The 20711-nt window shown below is 41.4% G+C and overlaps 1 protein-coding gene across 4 annotated transcripts in view; it reads right to left on the reverse strand.

The window, feature by feature from the left end:
* The window catches only part of LOC101155372 (neurobeachin), a 215693-nt gene that overhangs the window by 92365 nt on the left and 102617 nt on the right, over positions 1 to 20711 (reverse strand). For all 4 annotated transcript variants that reach the window (XM_023961238.1, XM_023961236.1, XM_023961240.1 and 1 more), the window contains 4 exons: positions 18409 to 18470; positions 9973 to 10037; positions 8223 to 8331; positions 5805 to 5971 (listed from right to left, as the gene is read on the reverse strand). In XM_023961238.1, coding sequence (XP_023817006.1) covers positions 5805 to 5971; positions 8223 to 8331; positions 9973 to 10037; positions 18409 to 18470 — 403 coding nt within the window. The remainder of the gene's footprint in view (positions 1 to 5804; positions 5972 to 8222; positions 8332 to 9972; positions 10038 to 18408; positions 18471 to 20711) is intronic.

Below are 20711 nucleotides of genomic sequence, written 5' to 3' on the forward strand. Positions count from 1 at the left end.
GGAGTGTTTATAACAAGGTACCCTAACCCTAAATGTTTTATTACTTATCTTTGTATATTTAACAGATGATTTGGGAAAGATGTCAAAAATAAAAGTTAAGCAGCCATTAGATTCTGTTATTGAGCCAAAAATGTATTATCCATCAATTTTCTTAACTCGCTGCATCCCTTTTGGGGTCACAGGGTTGCCGGAGCCTGTCCTTGCTACAGTTGGGCAAAGACGGGGTTCACCTTGGACAGGTTGCCATTTATTTGCAAGGCCACACCATCACTCGCACATGCACACCTATAACTGCAGAGGAGAAACTATTCAAAGGCCTAGATATTCACAAAAACAACAAGAACTTCAGAAAGTGTGGCTGCTTGGATTTAAAGTACAGGAATTTGAACAGCAATGTATGTACTTTCCTAATAATAAGAGCATTAAACATGAAAGTCTTTTTGTCAGCAAAAATTTAAACCAAAGCCATGTGAAAATATTTTCTTCCATTATCTTTGCATTAGTCTTTCTGGTATGATGCCACACATGACAAAAAAAAAAAAATCATATGTACCACAACATGAGACTGGCAGCCATATGGGGACGCACCAGCTTTGTTCAAAGCCGCCTATAAAGTTAGAAAAATATGCACAGCAATTTCCTCAATGAAAACAAATCAGGTTTGATCATCTCTGTTGGGTTCCAAATGTTTAGTGTTTGTTAGGACATCATCATGGACATATTATCACAAAGGGCTAAAAAAAAAAGGTACAAAAGACTTTTATCGTCTTTTCTTTTACTTTTCATCACTACTCAACACTGCTGCAGACCAAAGGTTACAGAACAAAGATCCAAGATGTCATCAAAAAAAATTGAGAAGAGACACAGTGAAAAAGAGTGCTGGAAAAAGACAAAAAGGAAACAACACACATTAACTCCAGGTCATCTGGCGTAATGAAGAAAGACATACGGCCTCAGACGAAGGATAGGGAGCCACACTGGACTGTGGGTGAACTCCTTTGAATCACAAGCTCAGCGGGGCCAATTGTTCATGGGAAATGTGGCAGAGTCGAGCAATGCCCAGCTCAATTTCACCACCCAGTGAAATTAATGATTATGTGAACGGGCCTCTTTCCAAAGATAATTAGCACAATGTACAAGGTTAAGGGAGCCCTGAGGGACTAGGTCAAGAACAAAAGTGAGCAGAGAATATTTTAGAGAGCTAGAACAAAGAAGAAACAAAGAGAATTTAAATAAAAAATACCAGTCTTTTTTTTCTCAAAAGCAGGCTAAAAAGTGAATGAAACACTGGTGAATAACAAAACCGGTTCAGTGAACCAATTTCTAAAATATTTCCTTTAAATAAATAAAAAACAACAACAACTTTTAACAAAAAAAAAGAAAACGATTTAATTGCATAAACCTATCAAAAAATAATTTAAACAGTATTACATTTTCTTCTAGCAATCATTTCTCTCAGTGCCTAACAAAATATTCCATTTACCAACAAGAACATCTGAAACCACATATTGCAACTCGGGTTTTATTGCCTTTAAAATTCTCAGTGCTGTTTATTATTGTTTATCTTGTCAAACTCAGAGACAATAACCTTTGTGTTCTCCCCCAGAAGGGGATATCAGACATAAAGCCCTCATGGGCTGTACATCTCTCTGAAGGGGCCCACCCCCTAGTAATAGACTTCTATTACAATTGATAACCCTTTCACACAAGAAAAATACTCTGGGCACAAAGTGAATAAAAAGGTTCATTTCATCACAAAGTTATTATCCAGAGGCAGACTGTTACCATTCTTCACACGCAAGAGATGAAATTCACTGTTAGTCAAGGGAAACGGCTGTTTCACTGCCTTACCGCAGGATCAATACATGCCTCCATTTTCTGTCCTCTCCTTGGCCACAAAAAAGTAATTATACAGAAGAAATGTTGACAATCAATAGAGCAGTCAGGTAGGGTTAAGGTTTGCTGTGGAGGCTAGCAGACTCCTCTGTCAGCTGTCAATGATGCTGCCATCCTCGTGTGGGAAACAGAGGTTTGCATGCTTTGGCACTTTCCCGTCTGCCTTATGTCGCTTTGAAAAGACAAAAAATAAAAAATAATAATCAACATATTTTTATGTTTTGCTGCTAAATGAAACTATTTAAGTCCCACTTTTTTAATCAAAAGTGTCCCCAGTGATCTTTCAATTATGAGTATGTGGGCTTTAGCCAAAATACAAAAGAAAAAAAAAATTCTAGGACAGTTTCTGCAAAACTGCAGTAGTTCATTAGAAATTTGGCTTTTTTGTGGGTGGGAGTGTTGTTGTGAAATAACCCTTCCCTCATTTCCCATCATCCATATGTTTACAGGCTCTCCCGCTAGTTTACAGCCCCTCATAACCCCAACCTAACATTACTGGTGCAACAAAAATGGCGAGCAACATTGGAGCTATCCAGCCTCACAGTTCTGAGACAGATGCCAGCTCGGACAAGAAAAATAAAGACGTACATGGATCTATGGACGCATCAGAATGGAGCAGAGCAGGGAGATTGTGGCTTGCCTTGGTTACGTCTACATTACACTTACTACCTTTTTTAAAATGCATGTTTTTTGCATCTGCTCCTGATTCACAACAATTTGAGTAAAGAAATGCAACTTTAACATTTAAATGCCTTTTAGCATAAGAAAAATACCACAGGAACATGTTAAGAACACCAAAAACATCATAAGAGTTGGCCTTTAAGTAGTCCTTTGCTGAAAAAAAAGCTGTTTATGTCAGTCTTCAGTGCATTCATCAGTCTCGCCTTGACATCTACTTTCACTTTGGACGAGCCTGAACTTTATAATCCAGTGGCAGGGTGCAGAGGTCAACAGCAGAGGGGACCAGAGGGCAGGGAAAATCACTCTCTTGCTGGAAAGAACTCTGACATCCAATTTTCAAGTTGATTTATCAGTGTAAAGCTAAAATTGATAGTGTGTCATTACTGAGCAGAGAGCTGTCTCGGAGAGATGTATCAAAGTGTCCTCATTTTGATTTAGCACAGTGGATCAATACAACCCTATACTGTTTCAATTTGAGGGCTATTGATTTTTCTATGCTAACTCCATACAGGGGGACATTCATCATCAAGCAAGCATATAGTATGATCAAAGCAGCCACTGCAGGGTCTTATCTGCTTATTTTTTGGTCAGATCACATGACTGTGGAGCAGCTGGTTTGCAGGCTTGCACAGATTGTGACCTTGCAGCCGCCTGTTGTCGTACCTGCTGCAACACTATCTTCTAATGTAGTTTACTACACTTGCAGCAGGGTGTAAAATAAGGTGGCTCTCAGGGAGAAAAGTGATCAGAGATAATAAAAACCTGATATAAACATTTGCATTCACTAATATTAGTAAAGAAAATGACAAAAAGCATGTTAGTGTCTGTAAAATGCCTTTCCAAAAATAATTTGGTTGCCTGCACTAATGAAAAATAACCTTTGGCATATCTCCAGGCAGAACTCAGGATTTAAAGGTAAAGCAATTTCTGTGCATGAGGGTAAAAAACAAACACTTCAAGCTAAAATCCCTCTCTCCCCCCTTGTCTCATGAACTCACACACACACACACCAGCATAACAGTCACCTTAAAAAGCCTCAGGGCTTTATATTTTACAAGAGCAGCATAAATGGGAAAGTTAATGTAGCAGTGAATAAGACTAAGCTGCTGAACTGCAACCTTGCCTCAAGCTTATGAGCATATTGCATCATTTTTCTTCACCAGCAGGTTACCATTAAATTTGAATTTGTTGGAAGTTTTCTGGTATCATTTACAATGCAGCCAGGCTCACTATCCTTTTGTTTTAATGCAAATGCTATGCCTTCGAGAGGGACTTCATAAATATTTGAAGAAGGGCCTTGAATTCAACCCGCTGCATTTTTACATGTTGTTAAGACTTAGTCAGTTTTAGGAAAATGTGTTCTTGGATGTCACAGCCCTCCCTCTCATTGAGTATTAGGATAACACAAAACAGATTGTTTTCCCTCTCTTCTCTTTGTTTAGGCATATCCAAGTTCTAGTCAATTATAATGGATTTATAAGGGTCAAATGTCTTTAAATTTGAAATGACACATTAATGTGCATGCTAATGTCTGTGAACTAGAATTAAATTGAGACAAATTATGTTTTTTTTTTTTTGGTTTTGCAAAAACTGATTAAAGGAAGCCAAACAAAACTCGTTTTGACATCTGCAGTTTTAACAGAAACAAAGAGTTATGCTAGTCACCATTATAAGAACCAATGCATTCTTGAAAATAATATAAAATATTGTTTCAATTAAGAAGCTAACCATTTCCAGCAAACATGGCCGACCATCTGTATTGCATCTTTAAAAATTTCTCGCAGTCACGCGGCTATTTTCAGCAAAGGGAGCACGCTTTGGAACATCAGTTCCTATAGGTTTGTGTAAAAACTGTAATAATCCCTTTAACCCTCAGCAGTCAGGAGCCTTTTTGAGTTATTTATAATTAACAATTTTCTCTATTGATTAATCTTTACAAACAGATTTTAGTGGCATTGTTTAATATCAGATATTTTGATATTACACAATAATTTCACAATGAACCTGAAACTCTCCAAAAAACTCAATTCTAATTGGTGAATGTTGCCGTTTTTTTACTTAAAAAAATCCCAAAAACTGAGATCTAACAGCTTTTTATGTAAAATAACAAATGTGTAGAGACAAAATAAACATATATAAATAATAGTACTTAAAATACATTTTATTTATATGGTGCCTTTCTGGGCACCCAATATGGCATATTTAACAAGACATAAAACACAATGCAAAAATAAGTTGATAGTTAAATGAATACAATTATAAAAGACAGTAAATGAATTAGGATTGATATGCAAGTCTGAAGATGTAGGTTTTGAGGGAAGGGAGTCCCAGAGCTGCCTGGAGATGAGACGAGTGGTGGAGACATCCACAAACAAAGCAAAGACAAAGTGAAAACAATGAGAAAATTGTCTACAAAAAACAGGTGAAGCTCCACTCAAAGTTCCAGGGTTTTATTTTAAGGGGTATCAAATTAATGTGTCACATGTTTTATGTTTGTTTTAACCCACAAGTTTTAAAGCTAAACACTTTTTGAAACCGTCATGTTAAAGTCTGAATGAAAACTGTACTAATGGAGGTTGGTGTCATTCCTACATCATAGTAAACAGCCGATTTGATCGAACCACTAAGGGTTAATGCGTGATATGCTGTGCAAAAACAAAAGCCCAATGACAAATCCAACCTAAACAAATATCTCAACTGTTTGCATCACTGGAGCTCTACAGTTGTCATGTTTTTCAAAACCTCTATAGTATCAGAGTAATTCCACCACACTGGACCCAATCGTTCAGGCTCTGAATTCAAGTGAGTCATTTGGCGGAGGAGCAGGAGAGCCGCTTGTTCTTTCAACATGCCCATGGGGAGAGCTGGAACTACCACCAGGTGCTAGTTTTACTGAGGGGGTCACAGAATGCCTGGACAATGCTGCAGTAACACCCCAACCCCCGTCATTCCCCTCAGATTGTGCTATGACTGGCCAATCAACTGTCCCCTGGGGATTAAGCCACTCCGCACCATAATTGCGTTTGCTGACCCAATTGCTGACCCTATCGGATCCTGGGAAAATAACATTAAACTGCTGGTCTTTCTTGGCTGAAGATTACTGTGAACAGGTAACTTTTGTCCTGAAGGTTTGGACCCAACAATTCATGGTTATAGCTCATGTGAAAGACAGAACATGGCCCACACTAATCTAGAATTGAACTCGTTTTTTTTTTTAGGGGACTCACCTCTGGCTGGGCATACCCCAGGCACCGTGCTTGTTGGTGAGGATGTTGACAATCTTCTGCTTCAACTGGTTGGCTGTGACATGGTCTCTGCGTTTGGCAGCAGTGATCAGGTGGTCACACATCTTCTCTTCTTCCCTTCTATCAGCAGCATACTGGGAACAATGGGACTGAAAGGAAAAGACAGAAAAAAATTCAAACATTTATGGATTTAGGCAAATCATCTACAAACAAAAGTGATGTCGGGCTAATAGAAGGTTTTTTTTTTTTCCTTGAATGAAGTCATAATAAAATGTATTTGTCCTCATGGAGCATTCGTCACGTTACAGCTTCAGCCAATGCACTTGAGTGCATAAAGATATTAGTGGACAACTGAGAAATGTGTTTCAGCTCCCTTGGAGGAGTGCACTAAATCATGGTAAACGCGCGAAGGCAGCACACTCACTAACTGCAGACAGATGAGGTTCCCCGCTAGGTGGACATGGAAGGTGTTACAGTGAATAGAAAGAAATGATCAATAGCTCAGCAAAGAATGAAGTCCATAAATGTTTACAACCCTACAGTGTAGAAAATTAGGATTTAAAGCAATTGTCAATTGATTGAGAACATGTAATATATACATAAAAATATAAAATTTTATTTTTATTTTGGATCCATTTCCAGAAGTAAGTGTCAAAGTATTCCAGGTAGGCAAAAGTAATCTAAAAAGCGCACATGCGACTTCTTTCCTCCTCAAACAAGATCGTCTTACTAGTCCACCCTGGGGGAACTCTTGCTAATATTCACAATCTAATTTGCAAACAGAGGCTGGGAGTTAATTGAATCCCCAGCTTTAAATTTGAATCCTGTCAGATATTATACTTCAACATATTCCTCATAAAGTAGATAACTCAATCTCTGCCCGTCACCTCGCATTACCACGTGGTGCTGTGACAAATATCAAACATTATTTATCGCTTTCAAGTGTATGACGCCTCTCCCTGACACCAACTTAATTGTAAAAATGTCTTATCTGCGTCCTGAATCTTCAATCTTGGAGAGTGGGTAATAAAGTAACGTCGGGCCGAGATGAAAAGTGTAGTCTGTCTGGAGTTGGCAGACAGAATAGATGGGGCCAGGTACACTTCCCCCTTCCCTTGACATTGCATATCTAGCCGTCTCTTCCAGTTTATCTAGCGGGTCAAGGATCCTCAGAAACTGTATATCAAGCAGCTGTTTGAGGATGGCTGGGCTTCCCAGATAAGAAACTCATCACTCGTCACATACAGGCGGTTAGCAGAGGTGGCAGTAGCCCACCGATTTGTTTGTTCAGTTTGATTAATAAACATTTGTGATATACAAATCCAATAAACAACAGATCGACTATAAAAAGCACCAAAAAAATCATAATGTTTTTATGGTTTTTTACTGGTCAACACTTTTTCCTTTTCTCCAATTAAAGAAAGCAACAATAATAGGGTTTTTAAAGTATTTATTCTGAGTTAAAAGGGTTGGTTTTAAATCTATAGGATAATTACAGTATTTGCTCAGCAGAAATTGGGTTTTAAAAGCTCATATCGAAGTCCAAAATTCATATTTTGAACTTAGTAATTACATGGCTTTAGAATCATTTTAGGAGGGAGCAATTCACTTCATGAGGACACATGGGGGCACGATTACAAAGAACATTAAGCTGAATGGTTGAATTATCGTAAGAGGATTTGTTCAGAGCTCATTAGAAGATTCACAATTGTATTTTCTCTGCAGGGTGAAAATGTTTCATTTTAAAAACTAGTATTTTACAAATACAGTATTTTGGAGCCGTTTCCCCCTTTTTCTTTACTTAAAGAGCCACTCCAAAAAAATCATGTCTTTGGTGTTTTTAACATGTTTTTGTATCATTTTTTTTGGTGTAGGACGTATATGATGAAAATTAAGATTAAAACTGCATTTCTAAGAATTTTCTATTCAAATCAGTGTGAATCAGGAGCAAATAAGAAAATGCCATAGGAAAAATCCTGTAGCTTTGACAGGTAATAGAGTTGGAAGGCCACAAGCTCCCTGATCCGCTCCATTTCGATGTAGACAACTAGATCCATGCCTTTCGTTGTCTTCATCTGAGCTGCATCTGGCTAAAAACTGTACAGCTGGATAACTCCATTTTGGTTGCACTGGTAAAGTTAGGTTGAGGTTGTTAAGCTATTGGGAGAGCATATAAACAAGAGGGATCATGGGAAATGAGGGGCAACGGTCCACATTTTAGAGGCAAATTTCTAATGAACTTCTGCCACTTTGCAGAAACCATATCCTAGAAAACGACACAGGGTTTTTGATTTTGGCTAAAAATGTCACAAGTATAAGTAAGAGACTACTTTGAAATAGAGCAAAAGATTGTTGGAGTGGGATTTTAACCACCACATTTTAACTGACACATATCAGTACCTCAAATTCTGCATGTTTGTGGACATCCTCCGCTCGCTGTCTGTTCAGGATGAACTCCGCCTCATTGGCCACCCGAACAACATGGTCCTTCATGGCATGGCAGAGCAACCTTTGAAACAAAGGAAAGACTGAATGCAATAATGTGACTGAATGTCAATAATTTGTGTTATTGAAAATTCTACAGATGGACCGAGTTTAAGGAAAAACATGGATTCCCATTCTGCTGGATAATAGAACAGATTGATAAACAGCATCATTTGTTTGTGTTAAGCTGCAAGGCACTAACAGTACCCTCTGTGGTATTTGGGAGGGGCCAAAGTGTCACAATCTGGGATACCTCCGAGTGACACACATATGACCAAAACGCCAATCTCTTTTGCTCAAGTTAGTCTGATTTTAAATACAACATCCATTTTCGTTCTTGCATTTTTTAAACTGGAACACCCTGGATGTTCTCTGCAGATTAAATACAATTTTACACACCATTAGGCTAGCTTTATTTAATTAAAAGAGCCACAGTTCCTCTCCAGTGCTTTATACAGATTGTACTTTTTCCCTTTTGTTCCAAAGGAATCTGTAATCCAGATGCTGCACTCTTTAACTGTTGACAAGCATTCAATACCAGACAGAAGTTCGCAGTTCAAAAACACAGGCTGACAAGATTCGCTTCAAAACTAAGAATAGATTAAACAAAAAAAGTTGACAAGTTATATTTGAAGATGCAAGAGGAGACACATATGCTATCTACGGCACATATGTTCAGATGTCATTCCCATAAACGCCAACCATGAGGTCCAAGCAATCTAGAGATGCACATGAAAATATGTTTCTAAATTATTTTCAAAATAAAAGCTAAAATGGGAAAAGAAAAAAAAAAAAAACATCATCTGAATCCTTAAGTCGCCAAATACTTTTTTTCCACCTTTTTGCTCACAGGCAACTGCACCAAAATGACCAGATGTTGATATTATTTAATAAGGGAAATGTTAATATTTCTTTTGACTCCCATGAAGGCAAAATTCATATTTCTTTTGTAAGATTTTAAAACTACCATAGCATACAAAAAAGCAATCATTTTAAATACATTTTAATGCTTTCAAATGGACGGCAATGGATTAGTCATAAACCTAAATATTAATCTTTAATCTCACAGTAAAAGGGTGTTTTTAAAAAGTTGCAGCATAAAATTGACAACTACTTTGTGCCCTGGGTATTGGGAATGCCACAAACGTATGCTTCATGTTAGCTACGCTGTGCAAGTAGAAGATTTAACCTCTAGATTTGTCTACTGAAGCAGAGGTGGTGTACAGTTTCTTAAGACTGGAAAATGATGTGTCTGTCAGCAGCACCGCGGACAGCGCCCTGTGGCCCCACTGATTCAAAACTCTTTGTTCTAGGGCCAGCAGGGGACTCGCAGAGAAACCTGGCTGGAGCTGGAGCGAGATACTGGGCATGCAGAAGGCAAGGCCAGATGGGTCAGCAGATGGGCAAGCAGGCTGAGCTGCCCCTGATCTGCTCTACAGAAAGTCTGGCCACACCCAAAGAAGAGGAGGGAGGGAGGGAGACAATGAGACCGCTCTGGAGTGCTGATATTCTTAGCACAAATAGCTACAACAGTCTTATTTAGCTTTAACCCCAACAGAGTATTCAGGAGCTTTACAGATAATCTGCACAGTTTTTCCACAACCTCTTTTGCATTGCAGAAAATTACAATCTTTTACAAAAAAAATGCTTTAGTGTAGCACATTACCTTCCTTCATTAATTAGTTCAATGAAAGCCAGTCCAGAATTCTTCTGAATGGAGTTTTGCCACTCCTGAAAGGAAAGAAACATTACACTGTGATACATAAATCCTCAAGTTCCGCTTTGCTGAGGTGCAGATGATTGATGAGGTGACGACTCCATGTTTGTAATCAGAGATTACTGCAGATGTGGTTAAAGGAAAGGACATCAAGACAATATTTTACCCTAAAAACACAACAATAGTGATAAAATCAGCAAATAAAACAATTGTAAAAGAAACTTTAATTAAAACTTGAAATGCTTTTTGGACCAACTGTGCCGCAAAATCTTTCTGTAAGACATGAAAGAGAGTCATATTTCACTATGCAAATTGCGTATTTCAACTGTAAATTAGATTACATTTCATAGTTTGTAACTCAAGTTGGTAAAGAAAGCATTTAGTTCACATAACCTTCTAGAAGAAAAAGTAATTCCGATTTAAAAAAGAAAACCCTGAAATTCTGCACCACATGTGAGACTATCCTTTCTTCCTCTGTGAAAAGATCTGTAAACACAGGAGAGATGTAATTGTGGGATGAAACTGTATCCTCTCGCTTAAAAACAGCCATTTCCTCTGTCCCTTACAGTGACAGATTACTGAGCACGCTCACTGAGTCCTGAAGTGTGCGCCTGGAAGGGATCCGAGTCATGGGCCAGAGTGCCAGCGCTTGCTGTCTCACAACATGCTCTGGAAATTATTAAAAAGCAGTTTGAGAGAGCGCCTTGCACTGTGGGAAATGCGGCTCTCCTGCAACCTCACAGAGGTGCAAATGGAAAGGGAAACAGAGAAGAAAAGAAAAAGCAGAAAAAACTGCAAAAAAGTATAGATTTCTTTTATTTATGCTCAAATTAAAAACCTCTAGTTTGCTTTAGTTACTAATAATACTGCTTAATAGAAATATAAATCCCACCTTAGAAGCTGCATGGTGATACAATTTATATCTATAATCCTCTGTACCCAGGCAGCATACACAGTTCTCTGCACACCAGAAAGAAAAGAAAAACTGACACTGACATTATTATGTATGGGTAAATGTTTTCATGCTAGTTGTCGTGACTGACACATACAGGTTCACACAAGACTACACAGTCTGACCCTACGTTGCTTTAAGTCGGGGAGATACTGCTGACAAACTGCTGAGCATCTGGTCTCCAAATGTTCCCCATGACCCTTTTTCCTCAGTTACAGTATCTGCCTGGGATAGGCTGTTGTTGACTTGGACAGGGATCATGTACAGCCAGCTCTCCAACGCTCCAGTCTCACCGCGCTCACGTGACAAAAATAAATAGGAAAAACCAATGCAGATGTTACGTTTGGGCAGTGTCAGAAAAGTGGCAGCAGGTCAGCGGAGGTATGGCATGAACCAGTCAAACTGGCTGTCGTGTCTGAGGAGCGCATGTTGACAACTGAGATAGCACTTCAGTGCTCTCTGCTTCTTATTTTTTATTTTTTTTTAACTCAAGATCAGTACTCCCAATGGAGACTGCCTTTGACGGCCAAGATTAAAAAAAGTCCTTTGCTGCTGTTTGAATGAAAATAAGGCCTGACATGCACCTCCTTGAGAAAAAAAGATGTGATCCTTGATGTAAATGTACACCGTGGCCAGAATCATGCACCTTTGGTTACTGGAAGTTGATTTAGTAGCACAGTCATAAAAAAGTTTAGTAGTAAAGGTGGATCCACTGAGCCATTTTGTTTTTATTTGTAAACAAAACATTTCACAAAAGGAAATTAAACTCATGATATTCTTGAAAATCTCAATCAGGAGCGGAGCTACAGGGGAACAAGGGTGGACAGCTGCCCCTGGCAAAAAAGCTTTGCCCCTCAATTTTTGAGTATTGTCATTGCATCTCCACAAGTGGGGTGCAGCTATGGAATGCATAGCTAGGGAAGGCATAGAAAATTGTCAAATCATACATATATATATATATATATATATATATATATATATATATATATATATATATATATATATATATATATATATACATATATATATATATATATACACACATATATATATATATATATATATATATATATATATATATATATATATATATATATACATATATATATATATATATATATAGTTCTGGTTTGAAAATAAATAACTTGTCAAGAACTCATTATAACAAGCTAACAAGCTTCTTTAAGCGTAGCAGAAATAAGTATGCCCTTAAAATTATTTGCTTTATCCCTCTGTATGTTGTATGCTGGCCCATCAGCGCTCTGGCATTCGCCAGAATTTGCGCCATTTCCATGCATTGGCAATAGGAAATTGGTATTAATAGGAAATTGGAGATGAATGACATTTTTCACTTGTTTTTTTCTTTTTTTTTTTTTTTTTTTTTTTTTTTTTTTTTTCTTTTTTTTTTAACTTGTCCTGTCCAACAGCTAGGCAAACAGATGAGAGCTGAGGGCCTCTTGTGTTGGACATATTTTATTTTAACAAGAGGGGTTATTCATCTTCAGACAAACCAAAGGTATGTCTGAATAAACCCCTTTTGTAATTGAGGCCAAACTTTATTAATTTCAATCATGTTTGAAAATCTTTGGTGTTGGACCGGACGGAAAAGGAAAGAGGGGAAGAAGAGAGAGGGACGTTAGAGAGAGGGGGGGGTAGGAGGGTGATAATAGGAGGGGAAGGGGGGTAAGACCATGAAGCAGCATAGAGCAGGCAGGTTTACTGGTTGTTTATCGTTACGGTACGGTTCAAATGTAGTACAAAAAGGGCGGGGCCTGTTCACACACACTCAAATATTATCAACACACCTGCTAGCCGCAAAAATGTCCACATGTCAACATGCACACAAAACAGATAGTGTTCACGAACGCATACCTATGCCTTTAAACCAACTAGTGTGAAATCTTTCATTCATTCAATCATGCAAACTATTAGTGCAAAGGTGAGCTAACACCTGTGCTCAGGTGAGTGTTTATGTTCTTCTAAAATGGATGGTGGAATGTGAAAAGAAGGAGGAGGAGCGCCCAGCCACCCCCACACCCATACCCCCGCCGCAGCAGCAGCGGCAGCCGGAGCCCCCCCAACGCCACACGGGAACAGGCAGGGAACAACCGCCCCCCGGGCGACCAAGACCGCCACCCAGGCCAGGGCCAGCAGGACCGCCGCGAGGCCCCCAGAGCCAGAGAGCAGGGAGGCGCAGAGGGAAAGAGAGCGCCGCCCCAGCCCAGCCAGGAAAGCAGCCCCCCGCCGCGCCGGAAGAGCCCAACGCAGGGCCCCACCGGAGAGGGACGCCCACAGCCCCAGACGAGCACCCCACCACCACCCAGGAGTTCCGGGCATCCCCCCGCCCCGACCCCAGGTACGAGCCAGGACCCCCCAAGGGAGACCCGCTCCGCACTCCAGGCAGCCACCCACCCGGCCCACGGTTGGTCCAGGTAGGAGCAAGGCAGGGGCCCGCCGCCCCCGCCCAGGAGGGGGGAACCCCGGGGAAAAAAGGGCGGCCCACAAGGGATGTTATAAATATGGCCCGACCAGGCTCGGCCATGTTGGAAGTTTGGCGGGGCCCAGCGTCCAGGGGCAAGGACCAGGACCCACCCCCCAGGGACACGAACACCCCCGGCTCAGGTGTAATATGAACCCCCCCACCGTGCGGAGAGAGCACCGCCGGGCCCAGGGAGCCGGCACCCAAGGGACACGGCCGCCATCGCCAAGGGGCCCGCACCCCCCACCAGGGAAGGGGTAGGGGACAGATGGACCCAGGTCCCACCTTCCTTGTAAAATGTGTGTGCGTGTATGGGTGTTTGAGAGGGTGTTTGTGTGCATGTGTGTGTGTTTATGTTTGAATGTATATATTGAAGGGGGAGGGGTGTGTGTACTAAGGGGGGTGCAGTTAAAATTGGCGAGTAGGGCACTAAGGGGACATCTCCTGATTACTCACAGTGATGTCCCCTCACCCTCCACACCAAGGGGCCCTAAATGTCTAAGGTGCGGTTAAAATTGGCGGGTAGGGTGCCAGGAGGACATCTGCTGCTTGCTTGCAGTGATGTCCAAGCACCCCCCCCTACCAAGGACCCTACATGTCTAAGGTGCAAATAAAACCGAAAGAGGGGGGGCCCACTCCATACGGCAACCATAGGAGGGGGGCCACTCCCAAGTAGCCCCCCCCCCAAGGCGCATCGCAGGCTAGACCCCCCACCCCCTCACCCTAATATGAGGTTATATAAGGAAGGGGGTAAGTTGGGGACAGCTGGTAGACTGTCCCCCGGTGGTCAAACAGCCGTCCCCCAGCCCACCCCCAGCAAAGGGGCCAGGGCCACCCAGCCCAGGGGCCCACCCCCGGAGGCGCCGACACCCCAGGCCCGGCACCACCCACCCCACACAGAGAGAGAGGAGCCAGAAAGCGTCGCCCCCCCCGGAGCAAGCCCAGGCCCCCACCCCCAGACGCCGGCCCTAGAAGAGCTCTGGTCAGGCCTCGACGGGACCGAGGAGGCCAACCGGCCGAGGCAACCACCGATTGCCTCAGCGGAGACCCCGACCCGCTAGCCCCCCCCCGACCCGTACTAATAATGGGCCCCCCCTCCCCCCCAGAACGCCCCCCCACAGGACAGGGCCGACAAGCCCCCCACCCCGCCCCACCCCAGACCCCGCAGCCGAAGCGGGTGACACCCAGAGCGACCGGGGGCCCCGAGAGGGTTGTCCCGTCCCGTCCCAGAGCCAGGGAAGGGCCGATCCCAGCCCCAGGTGCAGATGGGCAGCCCATCCGGCGCCGCTGGGCCCCCCCCACCCGAGCAGGGCCCCCCGCCAACCCCCCCCAGCACAGGCAAAGGGACCACCCCCCCAAGCCAAGCCAGACCACCACCCCACCCCCCCACCACGCACCCCCACACCCAAGCCCAGAGGACCACGCAGCGCCCCAGCCCGCCCCACCCAGGCACCGGACCCGACCCCCCGACCAACGGAGCCCCCCACCGCCCCCGCCAGGCACCGGAAGCCCCGACCCCCACCCCAAACCACGGCAGAAGGGCAAGGAGCAGCGACGACCAAGCCCTCCACCCCCTAAGTCATGGAGTCAACCACAGGAGACCAGAGAGACTGAATTCTTTCAAAGTTACTTGAGCTTTGGGCTGACATTTTTTCCAAGCTGATATGATCAAACAGCAGATTTCTGTGTTGACTTATGTTTATATTTTTCTTGTTTTTCCAATTTATTAAAATAGTTTTTTTGGCAATACAAAGAGTTATGAAAATGATAGATGCTAATCCTTCTTCTATATCGATGGCACTCATGTCACCAAGCACACAAAGTGACGGTGAGGCAGTGATTGAAACCTTAAGCCAGACTGATAGATCGGCACATACCTGCTGCCAGAGAGCCTGGACAGGAGTGCAGAACCACAGTGCGTGCATGTAGCTGTCGGGTAGATTATTATCACAGTGCTCGCAAATGTCTGAGTTACTGAGACCCATCTTGAACATCCTCTGTCCAGTGTAGTAAATTCTGTGAAGAGTTTTGAGATGGATTAGCTGCAGATTTGGACTTTTTGTCAGTTTAAAGGTGTTTAGACAAAGTTCTGACCAGAAGCTTTCATCTGTGCTGATGCTCAAGTCTGCATCCCATTTTTTTGTTGGAAGGGCAATATTGTTATCTAAATTACATAAAAGTTTGTAAATTTTGGAGAGAGTTCTATTCATTGAAAAATTAATCAGAGTGGTAACTACATCTGGTAGCTTTAAATCGTCGTCTTTAATTTTATACGTTTTAGTAATACTTGATTTAAGTTGCTGATATTCCAAGAAGTTATTTATTCCATGTTTGTCTTGAAGTTCCTGGGGGGTTATGAATCTTCTATCAATAATTACGTGCTCTAGTTGTTTTATGCCCCCTGCTTGCCAAGCTGGGAAGTGAATCATTTTTTTGTTAATAAGGATGTCCGGGTTGTTCCAGATGGGTGTCATTTTGCACGGTTGAATTGATGATTTTGATATTTTGAGAAATTCCCACCAGGCTGTTAAGGTGGCATTTATATTAATGCTTTTGAAACAATCCTGTTTTTTAACTGTTTGGCTAATAAATGGTAGCTGTGACAGGTTGATCTTTCCACATAACACCTGTTCCAAGTCTAACCATGAGTTGGTTTCTGGATTATTTTTTAACCATTTTAAGATATATTGTAATCTATTTGCAAGAAAGTATTTGTGGAAATTAGGTAGTTCTAATCCTCCACAGCTTTTTGCAGATTTTAAAGTTTTTAGACTAATTCTTGCAGGTTTGTTGTTCCATAAAAAGCTTGATATGGATGAGTCTAATGTTTTGAACCATTTTAATGGCGGTTGTGTGGGAATCATTGAGAAGAGATAATTAACTTTGGGTAAGATTTTCATTTTAACCGTGGCTACCTTGCCCATAAGTGACAAAGGCAGGTTGGTCCAGCGTGTTAGATCGTCCTGTATGCTTTTCAGTAATGGGTTGTGGTTTAGCTGCACCAGTTCTGATAGTTTGGGGGAAAAGTAGATACCCAGATATTTGATATTTCCTGTTTTAACTGGAATTGTGAGTCTTTGTTCCATATTCCTGTTGAGTGGTAATAAAACAGACTTATTCCAATTACTTACTCACTTGTTTTTTTCTGCTTTATAATAGTAATAACAGCTCAGTTCAAAGAACTGCTGTCTTAATATTAATAACAATAATAAAAATATTTCTTTTTGATCCTAATAATAGCCCTTGACTCATCTGTTCTCATTTGCCCCCCTCCCAAAGTGTGCCTCCCCAATATAAAATGTTCTAGCTCTGCCACCAATATCTAGCAATCATAACTACTGACAATATTGTGGGAAGAATGGTGCAGTTTTTCTGTCTTTTTATTGAAAGAAAAAAAAACATTTCAAACCGCTGAACTCTCAACTCAGTGAGCAGCTCTTGGGTCTTCAGAGTAATAGCTCTCCTCCCATTTTCACCTTCTTGAAATTCAGCAGGGTACTTTTGGGGTTTCAATCCAACCTGTCAGTACGCAGGAGCCTTTGCTTTTATCTGCCTGGCTTTGCAGTTGTGCTCTCCACATCTGGAGGCCTTCCATCAGTAAATCTCTCTGGCTCCACTACTAGATCCCCCGCTATATGTTTAAGCTGTTACAAGAAACAGAACCGCTTGACCTTTTTATACAGCTGCCCAGGCTGAGGAGAGTCGCACAGGGCCTGAAGCCCGGGCCAGCCACATGATGACTGCTAAGATTAGTATGCATGTACAAGAAAAGGCAGATCATTAGCACTAATTTATTCAAAAAAACTGGCAGGTCACAAAGCAGAGAAGGACTAAAAGGTCAACTAAATGCCCTCTTAGCTGTCTTAAAATATTAAAGCTGCATTAGGTAAAGGATGGGTCAAAGTTTGACAGTTTTGTCAGCCAATGTTCACTAGAATGATCTCAATACGAAAGAATACTCATCAATCATTAAATCATGACTTTTTAAATCTTCTTAGGTGTTAATAGAAGTTGATTGGAAAATACTGAACTAGGTGCAAAGGTAATGGCTCATGTTTGTTTGAAAAGCTGTAGACTTCAAGCTGCATAGTCCATTTTCAAGGTCTTATGGCCTGATCAATATCTCAGCCAAGGTTTCATCCCCAGAGCCCCTAATGGCAGAAACCTCTGGAGCCTCAGTAATGCTATCAGTGGGCGGTGGGGGAGGACTTAGACAGCATGCTGACACTCTCATCTGCTATAAATCCTACAGCTGGAAAGAAAAAAATAACTTCTTACAGACTCTTCAGAGGGAAAAAAAAGCATCACAAAAGGGGACCATCACAAGAACAACAATAACTCACTGCTGGCTGCCCCGTTTATGAACATTTTTAGAGAGAAGCCCCTGAATAATGAGCTCCATGTAATACAGGCTGAGCTCCCTGCTGAAGATCGTTCTGAACAGAGGATACCACAGAGCGCACACAGTGGCAATCCACCTCTTCAAGTCTTCGGCCCTGCAGACTGGATTCACAAAGAGGCACCAAGTAATGGCTTCCTTATGGGCTCCTGACACAAGACTGATGGGCTGACAGAAGGTATGTTAAATATCTCCTGTTCTAACTGCTACATTGGGGCTCTGACCTTCTCTAAAACATGGACTTAACAAGGGATTCTGAGGGTCAGCTTAGAGGTGATCAGTCACTAGCAGGACTGCATGAGGTGGGGCTTGATCCCTGGAAGAAGGCTTGGGATTAAACCTGTTGGGTTTAGCAAGAAAGCCGCTGAATTCAAGAAACTCCATAAGGGCAATTTATTAGTCGAGACAAGAAGAAAATGCACTGATAGGAACATCCCTAACGAGATCAGATAATATGCTTCAAAAAACAACAACATAATTAAGACATTAATTATATTATTAAATAATAATTTAATAATATTAAAAATAGTAATGCTTGAGATGAAAAAGACTTACCTGAGAACAAAGTAGCATGACAAGTTCCACTACAGAGGTGCTTGACTTCATGCACACTAGACCTGAGGAGAAAGGGCAATGAATTTATTGTTAATATCTTTTATTAAACCACTACTGAAAGAAAAAAAAAACAGAAGATACATTTAAGAAACTATGAACAATAAAATGCATATGCAATATTTTAATTAGTGCTTACATTCTGCAATAAAACTGCATAGAAAAATAAATAAATAAAACCTACAGCAAACACTTGAGCGTCTGTCACGCCTCTACTTTTTGCAAGTTCCGCATACTCACGAAAGATTCACAGCTTCTTTCCTACCTCCATTTTGGAGAGTGGAAGATATCAAAGTAGACAACTCTCTAATGAAACATGGGCAGGTGTGAAAAGCTCATTTGTAGAAACAAAGACTGAAACTGCTCTTATATTCTGCACCTTCCTGCTGCACCTAGTGAGAATTGTGAGGTGCAATCAGCAGCGAAAGCAACTCTGTAGGACTAATTAGAGGCTGTAGGAGTGGAGCTCAATGCCACACAGCTGCTAACGCTTCATGAATGACAGGGTGTCAATCAGGGGTGAGAAAAATATTCACAGTTTTAGGTATTATTTTAGAAACAAGTTCTGCTATATTTTAGGGTACATGAGAGCGGTCAGGGATAACAATATATATTTGTCGGGTCATTTTTGTCAAGATAACGAGCTAAAAAATATTTAATTTGTTCTAGTCTTTAGTAATATTTGCATCTTAAATATTGGAATGAAGCAAAACATGAGAATTTTAAAATATATCTTAATTACCATTATATTTCAAGCCAATCTGTTTCTACACTGTCTTCTAGTAAAGTCAACAAATTAAAAGTGTAAAGAAATATTAAAAAGATGACAATTTTTATAAGAATATTCATGTTTAAATGCAATATTGACATCAATTTAAAAGTATTTGAATAAAAGTTTTTAGTATGAACTGCAGAGAGAAAGAAAGTTATTTCCGTGACAAACAAAAACCATTTCTGATGGATGCATTATCTTGCTGTGTTGTCATTTCTGTATATGAGCAGAGAGAGTCCTCGGGAACTATACTCTGAGAGGATGTGACCCCTCTCTTGTTCACAGAGTGCCACTTTTGACCTCTTGTTATAGCAGTGACATGCACAGCCATAAGTCAGTCCAGTGTGACACAGGAGTCAGGTGGCCGTCTGACCCTGGTCTTGTGCTCGTAGACAAACATAATGCATTTCCATTCAAACACTGCCTGCCAGTCGTTTCCTGTAAACAGGGCAGGGTTGAGGTGCAGGTGAATACGGCATTGTAGGGTGATGTGGCGGCAGGCTGGGCCACTTGGGGGACAGTGAGAAGCCGGCAGCGGCCATCACAACGGCAGCAGTGTTCGCACACAGAACTCACCCACCAACTCCAAGATGGAAGCTCAAAGTGCACTCAACATAATTGCTGCAATGACCACATGCCAGAAAAGGGGTTGAAGGAACAGGGTGAAGGAAAGGGGCACACGGGGCACAAGAGGGCTTGACCCCGGGCAATCTAAGGGGTGATGGATGGCTGGTAATTACTGGTAAATGGAGCGCCTTTGCACCGCAGCACAGTATTTCAACTGTGTGGCTGGGAAGTGCCAGGAAGCAAAGCAGAAAGAGGAATAGGAGAGCAAAAGAAGATCAAGAAATAAAAATAACACAGATAATCTCAAGAGGCTAACTAAAGCTATACATTCTATCAGCATGTGAGAGCATTAAAGTATATCCATGTACTTAGACTCTTTACAAATCTTGTGTACAGTCAGTGTCAGGGAGCACATTTTACAAACCCAGACAAGGTTAAGCATGTCTGGTCAAGAACTCTGAGGATCCAGCTGTCTATATGTGACCTTGTTTGTGAGGTTACAGTCTGCAGCTTCACATCAGCTCAGGTTGTCAGCTTGGTCAGTCTACTGACAGACACTGAGTGAAAGGGTAACAGACATATTCACGCTTGTCAAGGGCAGTGTACCTGATTTTTCCCCCTCAATCTTGACATTTAAGCAGGTTTTCACAGGCACTCATATGTATGGCACCATTACATGGATCTAATCTTGGAGGAAAACTGTCTAGTTGTTAAGATTTCTAATAATAATAATAATCCATTTTATTTAAAAGTGCATTTCAAGGAACCCAAGGACACTGTACAAAACAAAGGTAAAAAAATAAACATTAAAAGCACAATAAATATAACTTTATAGAAAATCAAAAGTAAATCAAGATGAAAAGGCAGAGATAAGAAAAAAGTCATTTTGGCAAGATTTTTTACATTA

This window comes from Oryzias latipes, chromosome 13 (assembly GCF_002234675.1).
Source record: "Oryzias latipes chromosome 13, ASM223467v1".
In the NCBI taxonomy this organism is placed as follows: Eukaryota; Metazoa; Chordata; class Actinopteri; order Beloniformes; family Adrianichthyidae; genus Oryzias; species Oryzias latipes.